This window comes from Mytilus californianus, unplaced genomic scaffold, assembly GCF_021869535.1.
Source record: "Mytilus californianus isolate M0D057914Y unplaced genomic scaffold, xbMytCali1.0.p SCAF_2, whole genome shotgun sequence".
Classification (NCBI taxonomy): Eukaryota; Metazoa; Mollusca; class Bivalvia; order Mytilida; family Mytilidae; genus Mytilus; species Mytilus californianus.
In genome coordinates this window covers 36,275,920-36,295,332 of record NW_026262668.1, presented here as the reverse complement: position 1 = coordinate 36,295,332, position 19,413 = coordinate 36,275,920, and the positions used below count along the sequence as shown (strand labels likewise).

The 19,413-nt window shown below is 31.5% G+C and overlaps 1 protein-coding gene across 1 annotated transcript in view; it reads right to left on the bottom strand.

Annotated features, from left to right (window-relative positions):
- Nucleotides 1–657: 657 nt before the first annotated feature.
- LOC127729804 (armadillo repeat-containing protein 8-like) overlaps nt 658–19,413 on the bottom strand; it is a 42,779-nt gene continuing 24,023 nt past the window's right edge. The window contains exons 10-20 of the mRNA XM_052237710.1: nt 18,753–18,959; nt 18,238–18,324; nt 13,180–13,344; nt 12,080–12,184; nt 10,791–10,883; nt 9,643–9,792; nt 7,590–7,685; nt 6,189–6,284; nt 2,749–2,821; nt 1,672–1,765; nt 658–866 (exon numbers count right to left, since the gene is read on the bottom strand). Of these exons, the coding sequence (XP_052093670.1) occupies nt 836–866; nt 1,672–1,765; nt 2,749–2,821; nt 6,189–6,284; nt 7,590–7,685; nt 9,643–9,792; nt 10,791–10,883; nt 12,080–12,184; nt 13,180–13,344; nt 18,238–18,324; nt 18,753–18,959 (1,197 nt within the window). The 3' untranslated portion in view covers nt 658–835. The remainder of the gene's footprint in view (nt 867–1,671; nt 1,766–2,748; nt 2,822–6,188; nt 6,285–7,589; nt 7,686–9,642; nt 9,793–10,790; nt 10,884–12,079; nt 12,185–13,179; nt 13,345–18,237; nt 18,325–18,752; nt 18,960–19,413) is intronic.

The window sequence follows — 19,413 nt, the reverse complement described above, 5'->3', positions numbered from 1 at the left end:
TAAATATAGATTTATTATGGAAGAATGTTTCAACCTGCAGGACATTGGTAAAAGTAGTATCTCAGAACCAATTTTTTTATGGCTATATTATTATAAAGCTAACAAGCAAAGGAACTGTCCTTTAAATCTTTCTCTATGGTTTAATATACCTATTGCTAAAGGTTATTATAATATAGTTGTTGTTCAATCCCTGACTCTGGTATTTTATAAATTCACAAATGAATATTTTGAACCAAATCTAAAACATTCCTTTTTTGAATTGATATTCTATACAGTTTTTTTCTGGACATTGAACAAGCTGTCTTCCTGTAGTGTTTACGACAGTGTTGTTTGAAATCTTTTATGAAGTACAAAGGATGCCATGATTCTATATCAGCAGTTTATGTCCATTGAGCTCGCTTTCAGTAATTGTACACATTATTGTTTGTTGTTGTTGGGTTGAATTCTCATTGACTATACCCCACATTTCCTTTTATTCACATCAAAATATTGCCCAATTGACATTAAACATGTATTCTGTTTTTTGTGTGGTTAGGTTTCTGATGTGTACTCTACATCTTCATTTATTCATATCCATCAATCCATAATTCAGAATTATCTGTTTTATTCCCATCTGCTAGAATTCTAAATAGAGGAAGATAAAAAATGAAATTTACATCAAAATTACTACATTTTATTTCATTTCATTTTTAATCACAGATATATGAATTGCTATTGTGTCCATCTCCTGTCCCTGCTGTCTCCTTGGAATTGCTGATGGCAGATATGTGTAACACAAGAACTTTCAGCTCATATGTTGATTATTTCAGTCATTATATTTATTAATAGTATGTACTCATCCAAACTGCTTCAGTGCATCTTTTACTCTGAAATAAAATGAGTAAAGTTGTAAAAATGTCTATGTCTAATAAAACTGGAAATAAAGCAATGTGTTTGTCTTCAGACACCAGATTCTACTGATAAAACTGGAAATATTGTAATATTTTTGTTTTCAGACACCAGAAACTATATTCCAATGTTCATTAGATATAAATTTTTTCAATAGATATTTAAAACCTTTTAATGGTGTTGAAACTTAGATTGCTGAGCCAGTACTCTGGTAAAACAAACATGATGTAAATAAAATCACAGCTGTTTTGCCTGAGCACATGGTAGTTTTAGAACTAATAAATCACAAATCCCCTTTACACTGTCACATTAATACAATTCTACTTCTCAGCTAGACAAGTCATGTGAAGGATACAAGCCTTAATAGAAGATATCACTGATTGTGTCCATTGATTAAAACAAATATTCATACAACTGTACACAACCATTATTCTTCTAACTATATAAAACATTCTTGAAAAACATTACATCAATGAAAGAAATATCATTTGGTAGTTTTTAGAGAATGAGGTGACAAAATACTGTAAATTCATAAATTATTGGGAGGTTTTAATTAATGCGAATAATGTGACTGGGGGATGATCGCAATAATAAGAACTCGCATTCTGATATCTGATACATATATCTGCATAGAGATTTTCCAGAAATTGCAATAAATAATCTTGCATTTTTATCCATTCTTCAAAAATCGCAATAATAAATGATCACAATAATTTCTGAATTTATAGTAACATTAATCTCATTTGAGGTTTATTTGGGCGAATGTCTGTAAAAAAAACTTGCCTGTCAAATAAAATAGCATCACTAGAACTCAACAGCTGTTGTAATATCTTCTGTACACCCATTTCTCTCAGTTTGGCCTGTCTTTTATAGGCACCTATAATAAAATTTTAAAAAAATGATCAAGTATATCATGTATTAAGTTCCAATCTGCCTAAGAATCAGACAGTGGTGAAAACATGACAAACACAATCCTGCTCAAGTCTACATTAATTTAAGTTCAAAATGTATAATGGTGCACAAATATGCAAAATATTGGTAAAATAGTAGAATACATTGCTCTAATGATTTAAAGGAAAATATCATGTGCATTGTTCTGAATTGATATGGCAGGAAATTTCATGCTACAAAGGAGTAGGTTCGATAAGGCCCTAAAATGGCCCATAATTCTAGCTAAAATTTCAAAATTAGGATTTATCGAAAAAATTTCGAATGCACTTCATTACTCGTCTTTTTGTTAAGTTGAAACGTTTTTTATCTTTAAACTACGACCTTAATTTTCGGGGCCAAATGTGGCCCATACCAAACTTACTTCTTTAATCAACATTGGGTGTATCAAAATTTATCAAACTGGTCAGAACCTGTTTTAATGCACACAGAATTAGAGAACATATAATTTTCAACTGCATTTTCTTGTGTAATATCATCAGCAATATCTGTAAGCACCTTAATTTGCGTTTGGGGGTCAATTAGGAATCCATGGCTAGCTATCTAGTTCATAAGCGGTTCTCTATTAATTGTCTATTTTTCTTTTTCCAAAAATTAATAATTAACTGTTTACTGAAGTGTCAAATGTTTTTATTAATTACTGGACGTGTTATTTATATATACTGAGTAAAAACAATTTAGCAACAATTATTTTTAATATCATATTTCAAAATCTAATTATACTTCTAAACATAACAATGAATAAGTCATTGAAACAAAGAAATAAACCATAAGTTGCAATTCTTAATATTAAAAATCTTATTTTCGCAACTTTGTAAATTTTTATTTCAAAGGTTAAAAATTAAAATATATGTTGCTAAACTTTTTTTACTCAGTATATTTTATGGTCTCAACAACGGAAATGTATCTTACCTTCCTCTTCATTCCACACTAGATTAGATATACATGTAGTGGCAGCTATTTGTAATTTCACATTTGTATGCATCTAAAACAGATACAATTAAACAATTTTAGTCATTTGAAAAAGAATACATGAAAAAATCTGCCAGTTGAATGTTATTGCTTGGAAACAAGAGGCTTCCAAAAGCCTGAGCCGATCATCTGGTTTAAATTTGCCATTTTGATATTCACTTTAACCTTTATTGCAATCAGTTATTTTTGCTTATTTGTAAATCTCATGTGGCATTTTTGTAGATTTGTATTGATGATAATTTTTACTGTTTAAAGTTTACAACTCATCACTTATTAACTGCTGACTACATGAACAATTTCAAGTTCATTCAACATATTGAAAAGTATCTATCTGACAGTTTCGATAATGCCCCAACTGTACAATTTATCATTCTGAAGCTGCTGGCCAAGTATGAAATTTTTCTGTTCTGTAGTACTTGAGAAAAGTGTGACATATCAGAAAAGAGCTCCAATGTTACAACTCTTCATTGTCAAGCCTCTGATCAAATACAAAGTCTTTCTGTACAGTAACACCTGAGAAGAACGGGACAGAAATATTTGATGGACGAACAGAAGAACAGACAAATAAATGGACAGACAAGGTCAATGCAATAAAGCCCCCTTTTTTTATAGTTGCAGTATAATATTTAAAAGTGCACAAGTACTTAACAATATTTGTGCATGTGTCCTCATGTCAAAAATATTTGTGCAATACATGAAATGGCACTACATTTTAGAATTAGGAACAAAATCAATAGAATGCCAAGACATCCAAGACTAAACTTAATATTAACAATATTAACAAGAGTGCACACGCTGAAATGTCTCGCCTTCTTTACTAATCATTGATATTATGTTGATAGTCCTAAATATAAAGCTTTATTACAACTGTCACATAAACTTAACATTAACCAAGTAAACTAAACATTGACCAATGAACCATGAAAATGAGGTCAAGGTCAGATGAACCATGCTAGGCAGGCATGTACAGCTAACAATTCTTCCATACAACAAATATAGTTGACCTATTGCTTATAGTTTAAGAAAAACAGACGAAAACACAAAAACTTAACACTGAACAATGAACCTTGAAAATGAGGTCAAGGTCAAATAAAACCTGCGTGACTGACATATAGATCATAAAATATTTCCATACACCAAATATAGTTGAACTATTGCATATAGTATTAGAAAAAAAGACCAAAACTCAAAAACTTAACTTTGACCACTGAACCATGAAAATGAGGTCAAGGTAAGATGACACCTGCCAGCTAGACATGTACACCTTACAATCATTCCATACACCAAATATAGCTGACCTATTGCATGCAGTATTAGAAAGAAAGACCAAAACTCAAAAACTTAACTTTGACCACTGAACCATGAAAATGAGGTCAAGGTCAGATGACACCTGCCAGCTAGACATGTACACCTTACAATCATTCCATACACCAAATATAGTAGACCTATTGCATACAGTATAAGAAAAACAGACCAAAACACAAAAACTTAACTATAACCACTGAACCATGAAAATGAGGTCAAGGTCAGATGACACCTGCCAGTTGGACATGTACACCTTACAGTCCTTCCATACACCGAATATACTAGACCTATTGCTTATAGTATCTGAGATATGGACTTGACCACGAAAACTTAACCTTGTTCACTGATCCATGAAATGAGGTCGAGGTCAAGTGAAAACTGTCTGACGGGCATGAGGACCTTGCAAGGTACGCACATACCAAATATAGTTATCCTATTACTTATAATAAGAGAGAATTTAACATTACAAAAAATCTTCACTTTTTTTTCAAGTAGTCACTGAACCATGAAAATGAGGTCAAGGACATTGGACATGTGACTGACGGAAACTTCGTAACATGAGGCATCCATATACAAAGTATGAAGCATCCAGGTCTTCCATCTTCTAAAATATAAAGCTTTGAAGAAGTTAGCTAACGCCGCCGCCGCCGCCGCCGGATCGCTATCCCTATGTCGAGCTTTCTGCGACAAAAGTCGCAGGCTCGACAAAAACTGATTCTAACAGTCCTCAAACTAGCTACCTACCTTATGGAAAAAAATATAGGAAACAAAACAATATTACAGATATGTCAATACAAGGGCTTCCAAAAAATATTTAAGGGAGCTACCATTTGATTTTTATGGGGGGGCTAGGATGAAAAATTTTGTCCTGCCTTTTTATTTTTCACTCTATTCAGTCCTGCCTTTTTTTTTTAGTTTATCCTGACTTTTTTTTTACATAAATTGTCATCCTGCCTTTTTTTTTGGCAAATAATCTCATCCTGCCTGTTTTTTTACTCAAAACTCCTGTCCTGCCTATTTTTTTCAAATTTCATCCTAGCCCACCCATAAAAATCAAATGGTAGCTCCCTAAGCCAGCTGGACATTTTATGTCTGATCCCGATTTTAATCCCTTAAGACTTAGTAACAAAAGGAAACTATAGTAATCAGTGGGCCATCATATAACCAATGATTGACATTAAAAAAACCGATATTAAACTTTACTTTGATATAAATTCGATGTTCTAACGTAAACTGTTAAATTGACAGTGCATCATTCGAAGTGTGCAACATCAGCATACTAATATCTGCCTTAGACTCTTTATTTGTGCAAAATAACGTTGTCAAAAACTTTACTTTCGTTTTTAAAAAGCATATTTTCCTAATACCGGATGTTGACTTGACAATGGTAAAACATGGACCAGAGACGGATATGTAAAATCCGTGTAAGTTTACAAAGCACAATTGAGTTTAAGTAACTCTTTTCCATTTCTTCAAGAAAATACTCAAAATGAACGTTAGATAAAGGTATCAATGATAATTTTACTATTTTTGAAGAATTAGGATGCATAATTAAATTTCCCACCTGCTCACATGCTCACTGGTTCAAACAAAGTGGTACTGACGATTTTTCGTTCAAATCATATTTATAAACGTATTTCTGATAATTTCAATCTTTTTGACTAAATTAATTAGATGCAGACTGCTGAAATGTAAGAAAATAACTTTGAATAGACCGATCAATGTCCGGTACAAAAATCTGTCGCCTGAACAGGTAAATTTCAGCTGTCTGACAACTAATTAACTTTGATTAAAATGAGAAGGTATAAAAGTAGGGTTTGTTTTGATAGTACTTCTTCATCATGTCACGGAAATGTGTGGCTGTTTAAAGGCAAAAGGTCGGGTCAAAAAGATCCCATAAACTTTTTAAATTATATTAAAATGTATTGACCGTCTCTTAAGAAAGCATTGAAAACTAAAAGTAGATGTCTGTTTCATGCTTTTCCCAGACAGACAATGTCCGGTAAATTTATAAATGTCCGGAATATATGACCGTTTTGGAAGCCATGGTCAATACACCAATATTCATTACTCACCATGTATGTCATTAATTTTTTCAACACATCTTCATTTTCCATTATATAACCTTTAGAATCATCACCATCAGCAACATTGGTCAATATACACAATGTCTACAAGTATAAAGATTACCATTATAAACAATTGTCATCTCTAACAAGAGTGGATACACAGGCAGAAATATTGAATTAGTGTAACTGATTATGACTAAATTTTATAGGTCACAGGTCAAAATACATTTCATCAAAATTGAATTGTTGGTTTGCAATCTAACTTCAATTCATTTCAAATCTCTTTTTATTCACATCTATAATCATATAACAGATAACTCTAATCAAATAGTAGATCTTAAAGGGAAATTTATAAACTTACATTTTGCAATAAATGAACCACAGAGATGCGTCAAGGTTAAGTTATCTCCTCTAGATTGGCATGTACCCAATATGATGGGAGGGGGCACTTGTATCTATTTATGGTAAGAGTGACCAGCTACAATACCAGGTACCCCACATTAGTCCTTTATTTCATTAAAATGTAAACCTTATTATATACTTTTTGATAAACACAGACTTATCATATCATACCTAGAAGAGGACATAATTGGAAGAACTAAACAGATAAATAAATTTGACAAATATCAAATAAAGTATTGTTGTCTGACATGTTTACTGCATAAAAAAGATGATTATAGATTTTCAATGGTTTCAAATAGCAGAGAAACATCCTAAGAGTTTTGAAGACCATTGATAATCTGTTTTTTGCTGTTTTCATAGGCAACATCAATGACGTAGGCTCATGACTTCATACATTCTCTTTCTACACGACTGAGAAATTCCCATATCACTCAAGTAGCTAATTTGAAAAATTATCACAAAAAAAGATCAAATTAAATTTTTTGAAAATAGCAATAACAGGAATTACTTAAAATATTGGATAGTACAACAGATCACTCAAACTACCAACACACTACTCTTTCATAAAATATTTGAAAGATGTACAAACAAAGACAAATAACAATAAAACACACACAGTCAAGATAGCATGACCAGGTAAAGGTACAAAATGAAGTGGGCTAAACCAGTTTTAAGTACCAGTAAGGTCAAAAGGTATCAAGATCTGATTCTTTATGAATACTTATATGTGTATTGTAGTAAAGTAAATACTATAAACTTGTCGTATATCAAATAAGACTCATCAGTTATGCTTGAATCAAATCAGTAGGTAAGTCAACAACATAGTTAAGAGCATTGAAATCAAAAAAAATCCAAAACATAGTGCTAAATATTAAAAGGAGGAGGTATAATACTTGACTAGAAAGCAAGATGTTCAGCCTTTTACTTGCTAGTTTTCACATTATTTCTATAAATATTTGAAGAAATGGTTGTTATACTGTAAGGTCTGCCACCGTTAATACTCACTTGTTCTTTAATATCAGATGAATGATCTCCTTCCAATATAAAGACGACTGCCTGCATTATCTGTGTACCATACACACTCATTATACTGTCTATATGCTGTAGGTACAAAGTGGTTTATGTTTTATTGGATATAACAAGATATCTTGTATTATGTATTGGTGGATTCAACGTGATATCTTGATAGTATGAAAATAAAAAGATTAATTGATAGATTGTTGGTTGTTTAATGTCCTGTGGCAAATAAAATAAGAAGATGTGGTATGATTGCCAATGAGACAATTATCCACCACAGACCAAATGATGTAGACTTAAATTTAAATGAGCTGAGCATGTTCAGTTTCAACACAATAGTGTACATTTGTGGTCAGCACCTTAAGTAAAATATCTAGATTACTGTGGATTCATTTATTTTCGTGGATAACAATTTTCGTGGATTAAGGAAAACTTGCATGTTTGTGGATGTTTAATTCGTAGTTTTGCGAAAGTCTGCATACATGCCTATAGGAAATTGTCATTCGTTGAACATTTAATTTCGTGGTTCACCTTTACCCACGAAATCCACGAAAATTGGTATCCAATGAATAATAATGAATCCACAGTATGAGAAACAAGACCAAAACCAGGTCTGGATCTGTGTCCCTATATATAACTGACAGGGATCACCACAACCTATTTAAGCGTGGGGGTGCGCCACGCTAAAATTTCCAGCGCCACGTTTAAATTCCCAGCGCCATGCTTATTTTATTGTCCGCCACACTTGAAATTCAATAAATTGAAATTAAATTTCAAATATCCCTAATCCAATTATCATGGGAGTGGCAATTAAGAAATTTAATTATTGTTAATTGTTGTGAACATTGCCTCAAGGGATGTACACTGACAGCTGATTACGAGTATATTATTTACATGGTCTCACGTAGTTGAACAAGGTAACAACCAATGAACAATCATGACCCAGTTTCTTCAACTTGAAAAGTAAAAATTGTTTGCAAACTACAGGTATTTTATAAATGCATATGTTTGACTGTACCTTAAATGAAATGTTTATATTCTAACTACATTGATCAAAGCATTAATCCAGAAAACAAATGAATTCCCTGACCACATGGTCCTTTTGATGACAACCATGTCACATGATCTTTTTGGCGGGAAAATACTGGGGAAACCCTAAATAACAGACAAACAGTGTCTGAATATTTTTAGACAGTTCTATCTGGGATAGGAGTTTCATTATCTTAAAACTCATTTAAAGTAAGAAAAGAGTAAAACTGGATATATAATTCCTTTACATAATTGTACTGGAAAAGTAGGGAGTTAATTCAATAAAATTTTACAAAACAAATATGAATTTACAAACTGCTAGATAGGCTTAATTTGGTTGAAATGACTTTGAAATTCTGTGACTGAATTTATTTTTATAATAAATTCTTTATCTTTTTTACCATGTGGTTTTCCATAGGACAATTTAAATAAAATTTGTCAGAATATTCCTGCAATCTGGGAAATCACATCAGGTGTTTACTCTCCCTGTTTAATATGTTCCTACAAGCAGTACAAGTGTGGTGACCACTAATGATGTATGGGAGACCCCTTTCCACAATAGCTATATATATGACAAATACATGTAAGGCATATAATTAATAATTTATGCATAAGGAATCGATTCAACAACGCACCACAAAATCTCTGATTTGATGAACTTTCTCCCCCCACCCTTGATTTTCATTCTGTGGTGAACCCTGATTGATTGAGGTTGCATGTATACTGAAGCATAACTGATTATTCCCTTTCACTGAAGGCAAGAAAACTTTGACAAGAATTTTCCTTGTACAATGTTAGGTGTAAAATTTCAAACTACTCACTACAACTCAACATTATCAAGCTACAGGCCAAATATTAAATCATTCCCTCTCATAGAAGCCTTAGAAAAAATGGATAATTATTCTTGCACTTATCCATCCTATTCAAGAACTACTGCCAACTTATAGTTTTATCAAAATTTAATAGGGTACTTCAAATTCATGCAGGACAAAACAAGCAAAAAATGACTTACTGGTTTGCCTGATAATAGATTACGAATCAGACCTAATGTCTTCATCAGAATGTTTGGATCTGGATCTGACAAGAGCTTGAATAACTGTTCTGTTCCAATGGCCTCAATAATTTGTGACTTGACTTTTAATTCTGATTGAAAAGCCATATTCTACAAAAAAAAGTCCTAGAGTATTACTTTTATATTATTCTTGAATTTGTGTGCATTATTGGATTTGATTGGTTGGCTAATATTTTGTGTAAAATATCTAAATCAACTTGTACCATTATCTTGTAAATATTTGCTGTACATGATATATTTAATTGCATGTTTTCATATTGTGATAGATTTGTTTCGATTTTATCAAAATATGAACTTCCTTCATTTAAAATATTTTTCGATAAAAAAAAGATAAAGCATATTAGTATGATTTTTTTTTAAACTGGGGAATATACATATTATCAGAGATGTAAAATTTCATAATTATATAAGAATGGTTATACTATATTTAAGATGGTTCAATAAAATGAAAATTAGTATTGCTATAATGACAGAACATAACATATCCACCAATTTAGGATCCATGCCACTAGTGGAGCAGGAACTGCCTACCCTTCCAGAGCACCTGAGATCATCTCCAGTTTTTGATGGTGTACCTGTTGCTTCGTCTTTAGTTTTCTATGTTGTATTTGGTGTACTGTTGTTTGTCTTTTCAAGATTTTTGTTTTTTAAAATGGCATTGTTAGTTTGTCTTTGACTTTTGAGTTTAAAAATATCCCTTTGGTATCTTTCACATGTCTTCCACATTAACATTGGTACACTTGATGAATCCACAGTAACATTGGTACACTTGATGAATCCACAGTAACATTGGTACACTTGATGAATCCACAGTAACATTGGTACACTTGATGAATCCACAGTTACATTGGTACACTTGATGAATCCACAGTTACATTGGTACACTTGATGAATCCACAGTTACATTGGTACACTTAATGAATCCACAGTTACATTGGTACACTTGATGAATCCACAGTTACATTGGTACACTTAATGAATCCACAGTTACATTGGTACACTTGATGAATCCACAGTAATAAAATTAGAATAAACAAATTTCATGAAAAACATATAATCATGAGGAGATATGAATTTAAACACTTTACCATCAACCCCCAAATTCCATTTAGTCTAAGTTCAGATTCATTTCTTCCTGTCAGCGTTACCAGGATGCCAATTGCTCCAGTATCCAATATTGCCTAGAAAATAAACAGACAATTTCAATAACTTAAATGTCTCATTATCAAAATCAAACACAAATTAATTTGGCTTGATTTAAACATATTTCTTAATGCTGTATACGGTCTTAGTATATGTGCTGATCCATGTTTTTACCACTTTATAACAAGCAATTTTAGGGTCAATTGGGGATCATTTGAGATAGATAAAGTAGATGTACACCAACACACATCTTTATTTCTAATATCTAGTTTAGAAAAACTGTAGCACATTTGTCAATATTTTATGAACCATTTATCTTTATCTGTACCTTCAGGAAGTATTTTTCACTATCATATATATTCTTCTTATTTCAGGGATAAAAATCTACGATTCAATGTTTTCTTGCCAGAAATGATCACAATCACAGATTTTTTTGAATTTCTGTTGCAATAGAGTGTACTTTTCATTTACATCATTAAAAATTTGTCTTTATACAATAAAGCAATGACATCAAATCAAAAACAAGTTCAATATCCCTAATGCACCTCAAACTGAGGAACTCAGCTATAATTTGAAATAAAAAAAAAATCCTGTATGCAATGATATTGGACTTGATGCTATTGGTTGAGCTTAACCATTTGTGCTTTTTTGAAGATAGAAGACTATACAATAAAGATGTAAAAACTTGGGAGTTATTAAATGTTTGTAAAGAACTGAATATCCAGAAAATTTAACGGTGTAAATATGGGGACTTTTTACTTGCTGAAGCCACATCACATGGGTGTTTTCTGGGTTTTCCAATTTGCGAAAAATTTAATTTCACTTTGTACCCCTAAAATTTAACCACATCTGAGAAAATGTCTCCGCTTGGTAATGAGCCATCATACATATCCAAGTTTATGATATGGACAGAGGAATGGAATAAAAGGCTACCGTTGTCACCTTCCTGAAATGAATTGTGCATCTTGACCCAACTGGTCAACAGATCACAGTAAATTAATTTAACTTGACATTAAAGAAAGAAAATGTCCTGTGCCGGAATTATTTAAATCAAACAAGATTGATACACTATGGCCAAATATGAAAAAAAAATGATGAAGATATGTTAAAGGACCACTGCTACTCAAAAATGATAAACTAAAAATAGTGGATATGTTTGATGTAACACCATGACCATACATCTTACCAAATATGAATCAAAAACAAAATTACTATTATCATGAAAATAAATCACCTTTCTAGGGGTATTCACTTCTCTCCCTGGAGAAAATTCCAACAAAAGATTACACAATGTTGAGGATGTAATAACTAATAAATCTTCTGGTCCATTCTGTATCATCTGTAAAAAAAGTAGAAGCATAAAAGTATTTTCAGTTGTGAGTAGACTTACATCATGGTAGATTAACTTCAGAAGAATGGTTATAATCTAAAATATTTGAACATGTAAAAAAAAATGCATGGTCTTTTTGTCTCTGATTTCAAGCAGATTTCAATTTCTATTTTTGTCCTTCTACACAATTATATAATCTGAAATATTACATCACTAAATATCAAGGTGGTAAATAACACTACAGGGAGATAACTCTAAAAATCAGCTGAACGTTTTAATCACGTTCTATTGTTAAGGAAGTATTAAGCTTCTCAATGATAAAAATTAGTGTTTGTCAAACTGCTATATATCCAGTGAAATTTTTCAAATAAAGTGTTTGGTTCAAGTTTTTGGAAATTTTTATATTTTTGTCAAAGGGTCAAAATAAATATTTTGTCAAAATCTAATGAACATTAAACGAGCCAAATTAATTTTAGTCAAGGTGTTTGGTACCACCTTAAATCAGCATATCTCATAGTTTTTTTTCCAGCTGATATCGTCTAAAATAGATTATTTTGAAATTTTACAAGTGTATATGGATGATCTACCTTAAGATTAAAGTGAATTAATAATTTTAAATCACCTAAAACATTCTCAGTCTTTACTCACAATCTTATTAGACTTAAAGACCCTAAAAAAGGAGAAATATTTGTTATTCCTCACTGTATAGTATGTATATAATTACCACTGATCAAAGAAATTCAATAGTATCAGATGTAATCATTCATTTCTGAACATAATATGGTTTTGTGGGTGGGAAAAAGGATGTAGGTTATGCAGGACAATATTCCCAAGATATCCTGCCAAATAAACATAATTAAAAAAAAGGGTCTTTCTAGCACTGTTCATCCTGAGAGTTGATGCAGTGTATTAAACAATGAGCTAAAAAATTACACAATACAGCAACACCTGTCTTTATGACAGCCCCAGCGACTGAAATATATTCACTGCTAAGCACTACCTACATTCATTAATGGCTTCCAAACAACATGATCTTGGAAGGTTGTCCTTAGTTGTTGTACAGATCTAGAGAGACTATGGAGACATCTGACGGCTGCTGCTTTTACTTTGATATCCTCACTGTTCATTCCTGATATAATGTGATCCATCAAATTCTCTGTTTCAATTATCTATAAAACCAAAAACAATTCACATTGAATCTTCCAACTTAAAGGCTAAATAGGTAATAATATGAAAGAATCATTTCACTTTTCAGGGGTCACCACACCTAGGAAAGTGAGATATTATGACCCAAGGATTACTGACTTCGCTCTAAAAAAGCTTCAAGGAGAACTTTATGCCACCCTCAATTTTCAGTAAACTTTTAAAATGGCGCCTCATGATTTTTGAAATTTTTTCAATCCATACTTCATGACAACTATTAGCCAGAATCTATAGTGTGTAGTTATTGTTGAGAATCTTTAACAATTGACAATAATACGATAATAAAGACAACAACATCCATCAACAGTGTTCCAGCTTGTATCTCAGGGCAAAAGGGTACTAGTTGTCTGAAAGGGCACTTTAGTGCAATAACCCAGATGGTAAAGGCACTGTTGGACAGTGTATAAATTACCTTGAATATTGCTAGGCTCAACTGGAGGACATTTATTAAGTTGTATTTCAAGCACATTTAGAAATAATTGTGTTCTTAATATTGATTCCAGTAAGATTTTTTTTTTTATCAAATTTTCATACCATGATGCAAAGCATATCATTTTGATTTTCATCTAAACAAACTTGTACATTTGGTAAGGAAAATAATCATCAGAAATTTCAATGTTTTATTACTGCTACCAGTCTATAAAAATAAAGAAGAAGTTTAGAAAGATGGAGGTATACATGCAAACAAGATTTTCTAATGCATAAAATTATGTAAATTCAAATTACTTGTTCAAACTTAAAGTATATGTTATTGAAAGTTACTTTTTCTCATTTAAATTGTTACAAAAAAGTATTTTTTAAGTGCACACCAAAGTGCTCCTAAGTAAGGAGTTTTATAAATATAACAGGTGAGACAGGATATGATAATATTTTATTACTGCGTACATTGCAGAAAGTATTAACAGTTACTTTTTTTCTCCATAATTGTTATGAATAAAAGCATTTGTTAAGTGTTCCTATGTGAGGAGGATTATAAATACAAGAAGAAAAACAGGAAGTTGTGCAATTTTGTTTTTGTTCAAAATAGGAATTTCTTTTTAATTTCATACTCGGGGTTATGAAACAGTTCAGTTCAGTTCAGTTTCTTGTTTATTCCTCCATTAATTGTGGAGCACTACCCATAGGGTATAATTGTAGCAACTATGTACACCTTAGAACATAAGGAAGCATTTAATTATGTACAGATGACTGAATTTAGGCAATAATAATTACTAAAAATTAATATTATAACTAATTCATAGGATTGTCATCATGAATTTTTAAAAATAATATTCATAATGTGCTGAAGTGTAAGAATAAGTTAAGTAAGAACTGGATATATTTACAAATAAGAATTTAGAATTTAAGTGGTCTTAAATTAAACTTTCTTATAATTGTTAGTTAAAGGTGCTATACGTACATCAGAATTTATAATGAGAAGGTTATTTTATAGGACTTGTGTAAAAGGGTTGGGGTTTAGAACAATTCTTTCAAAACTTTCTTTAACCAATTTAGTCAAAGCTATGTATGCCTTTAAAATTGTTCAACATTTTAATTTTATTTAATGCCTACTTTTAAAAATAAAGTTTTGATGTTGTACATCCTGTACATAAACATTACAAATGGATAACATGTGGACATTTTCATTCTGCAATAAATATACCTAGTATTGTTCAATTATCTTAAATCACCTGATTAGTAGTAAACAATCATTCACAGAGGTGATAAAACTGCCAAAGGCAAGGTATTTAACTTATGCCATTGTCAGTTAATTAAAGTGTTACATTCAGGTAACAATTTTACTGGAAACGCCGTAGGGCATGTAATTTGGAAATTTTGTTTTTTGAAAAGGCAGAAGAGGGCATTTTTTGGCTTTGGAGGGCAGAAGGGCAGGGGTAAGGGCACCAAGTGTGGGCCGCCCTTCTATTTTGGGCAGACGGGGAACACTGATCAATTACCACCACTGGTCGACATGTATCGCCATCAAGTGTGGCGTCTTCAGGACAATATTACATATGAAATCAAACAGTGAAGTACAAATTTGGTGGTTCATGAGGTTCACTGGAAGTAATGTCAGTTCTGCCAACTTTTAATAATGCAAATGCGTGATATTTGGCCAAAATCGTAAAGATCAAAGAGAAATAAAATGCTCCGCCGGGCGCAGCTTGATACGACCGCAGAGGTCGAACCCTGAACAGTTGGGGCAAGTATGGACACAACATTCAAGCTTGATACAGCTCTGAATTTAGATTGTAATTAAATATTTGACACAGCATAGGTTTCTGACACAGAATGAATGTGGTCTAAGAAATTAAAATTTTTTAATTTACCTATTATGGTCCAATATCCAAAATCTAAATACATGGTTAGATTCAGCATATCAAAGAATCCAAAGTATTCAATTTTTGATGAAATCAAACAAAGTTTAATTTTGACTCTTTTGACCTCAATGTGGACCAATTTGATAACGGGGCCCAAAAATCAAAATACATGGTTAGATTCAGCATATCAAAGAACCCCATATATTCATTTTTTGTTGAAATCAAACAAAGTTTAATTTTGGACCCCAACTTGGACCAACTTGAAAACTGGACCCATAATCAAAAATCTAAACACATGTTTAGATTCAGCATATCAAAGAACCCCAAGAATTCAATTTTTGTTAAAATCAAACTAAGTTTAATTTTGGACCCTTTGGACCTTAATGTAGACCAATTTAAAAAACGGGACCCAAAATTAAAAATCTAAATACACGGTTAGATTTGGCATATCAAAGAACCCAAATAATTCAATTTTTGATGAAATAAAACTAAGTTTAATTTTGGACCCTTTTGACCTCAATATGAACCAATTTGATAGCGGGGCCCACAAATAAAAAATCTAAATACATGGTTAGATTCAGCATATCAAAGAACCCCATATATTCAATTTTTGTTGAAATCAAACAAAGTTTAATTTTGGACTCCAATTTGGACCAACTTGAAAACTGGGCCCGAAATCAAAAATCTAAATACATGTTTAGATTCAGCATATCAAAGAACCCCATATATTCAATTTTTGTTAAAATCAAACTAATTTTAATTTTGGACCCTTTGGACCTAAATGTAGACCAATTTGAAAACTGGACCCAAAATTAAAAATCTAAATATACGGTCAGATTTGGCATAACAAATAAATAAATATTGTCAAAGATTTTACAAATCTAATGCGCCATACTGTGCAATTAAAGATTACTTCTTGAAATTTGAAAAAAAAAAAAATATTTGAAGAATAATTCTTTTTAATTTCTGAAATCTGAAATGAGAAAAAATTGACCTCCCACAATTTCTTTTTACCCCCCCCTCAATTCTTTCCCTCGAGATATGGTCATAATCTCAATTCAAATTTCCAATGGAATTTGCAACCATAATTACCCATTTAAATTTACCATAGTACTAACTTAATTTATTTTATAATAGAATTTAAAATATGGTGTCAAATCTTTCATATGGATTTTTTTGTAAAAAAGATGCAACATTTGCAGATATTTTTACTGGTCTTCCTTTAAAAATATGCATTTCTTTAAACATAATTTAAAAGCAGTGTAAGGGAAGTAATCAAAGTGTTGTATGTGGATTACCTCCCTTACACTGTTTTAAATTGTCTTAATTGTTCATTAACCATTACTTTATACATAGTTTAAAAGCAGTGTAAGGGAGGTAATTTAAATGATGTATTTGATTTATCTCCCTTACACTGCTTTAAATTATGTTTTGTACTAAAGTATTTGTCCATATAAAAATGCTTGTTTTTTGCCCCTTTTATGGCCCCTAATTCCTAAAATTTTGAGGCAATTACCCCCAAAATCAATCCCAGCATTCCCTTTGTGATATGGAACCTTGTGGTACAATGTCAGAGAGATCCATACAATAACACGCAAGTTATGTCTGGAAGTTACAAAAATGCTTATTTTTGGCCCCTAATTCCTTAACTGTTGGTACCATAACCCCCAAAATCAATCCCAACCTTCCTTTTGTGGTATTGAACCTTATGTTAAAATTTCATAGAGATCCATTCACTTAAACTAAAGTTAGAGTGCGAAAACCAGTGTGTTTTCGGACGACGACGCCGGACGATGACGACGACGCCAACGTCATACCAATATACGATCGCAAAAATTTTTTTGCGGTCGTATAAAAACAATAGATCAAAGGAAAATGCCCCCAAATAAGCATGAAAATGCGTGAGACTTGGCAGCCCTGTAATGTTACAATAATGGTTGTTATGACGACGTTATAAACATAATAGAAAGTGAAAGTGAAATAAGAATTTAGTTTAGTTAAAAGTGAAAGTTTGTTAATAATGTTATTAACAATGTGGTTAGCTGCTATTCACACACATCTCAAGGATGTTTCTAGTTGTATTGTTGTAGAAATGATGAAAGTAGATAATAAAATGTCAGTTCATTTCCAAATCAGATAACACCTCACTGGTCATCCCGTACCAATTCAACTGGCTTTGCCCCGAGGGAGGTATCCACCCACTATTACCCAACCACACGATTACCACTTCAGGTGTTGGTTTACCATATATAAATTCAAATTTACAATAATGTAAGATTATCTAATGTGTCTCCTTGTTCATGTTGTAATATAACACTAATTTCAAAATTTATAGATCTATTAATCATAAATCTCTTTTAATGTATCAAAATTAGTAAAACCAATAATTATCATTATTACAGATTTTTATTGAAATTATAATTATGCCAATATTCACAATGAAAAGATGCTTAAAAAATGTGAGTTTAAGTAATTGTTATTGTCATCCTTTCCTTCTGCATTTCACAATATATTTTTATAAACAATAATTATCAATAAAATTATCTAATCCAGACAAACCTTTTTCCTGATATCCTCATCATTAGCTCCAAGGGAGGCAAATGCCCTGAAAGCTGCTTGCTTCAATTCATTGCTCCAATTAATGTCCTAAAATTTAAGATTTTAATGCATATAAAATTACATTATACTAGACCGTAGCCGTATTATATTAAGCTACATATTGCAATATTTCCTGAAATATTCAATACATAATGTGGTACATATAATTGCGAACTATTTTTTAATGTCCACCACTTTGATTGTTATTGAAATTACTTTTTCTTAAAAAAATAAAACATTGAAAACTGACAGTAATGTCTTTCTAATGCAAAATCATATTTAAATATCATTTTTATTGTTACCTGCTAAGTCAAGAATAGATCATATCATTTTACTAATGTTAAACTACTATTCCTATAAACTTTTAAAATATTTTCTTTTTTTTCCATTCAGCAAGGAGGTCTGATAATCTTTGGATACCACGTAGTTATTTCTCCACATTCATTGAATGAATTAAAATAAAAAATCTTGCATACCTTTTTGTGTGTAGTTCTAGAATTAATTTGTTGTACATCCGTATATCTAAGATATTCTGCCAGTGTTTTGATAATGTGGTCTGAGATTGCTGCTATGCCTTGTAGTTCTGGATCTTCTTCGATAAGATAGGCTAATGTTTCTGCTCCTTCTACATTCTCTTCTAATGTTCTGTCCTTTTTACACATCCTTATTACAGTTGGTAATGCCTAAAAAAAGATCCAAAAATGCTAGACATTATCTTTATTTAAGATTCTGTCACATTTTACTTAAGATTTTGCATAATTCAAATATTGAAGTCATACAACAATTATTTTTGCTTTGAGGCGTCATACATTTTTTTCCTCTGACATAAATTTTTTTTGAGAATATCTGTGAGGTCCAGTAATGAGGGACAAAGACTGCTATGGTGTGTTGTGAACCCATAAACTACTTTCAAATTCCACAAATTTTAAAAGCAATTTCATCACATGAAAGAAAAGAAAGACAAATACCATTTCATAGTATTCTTACATTTCTTCCAGTGTGAAAAATAAAATTTTCAGATGCAAAAAAACAAATCCATAGGAAATCATTCTTTCCGTCCAGCAAGTTACGGAAAAGCTAATACCAAATATATTGGATGAATATTTTATAAAATTCATACAAGAAGTCTTAAAGATA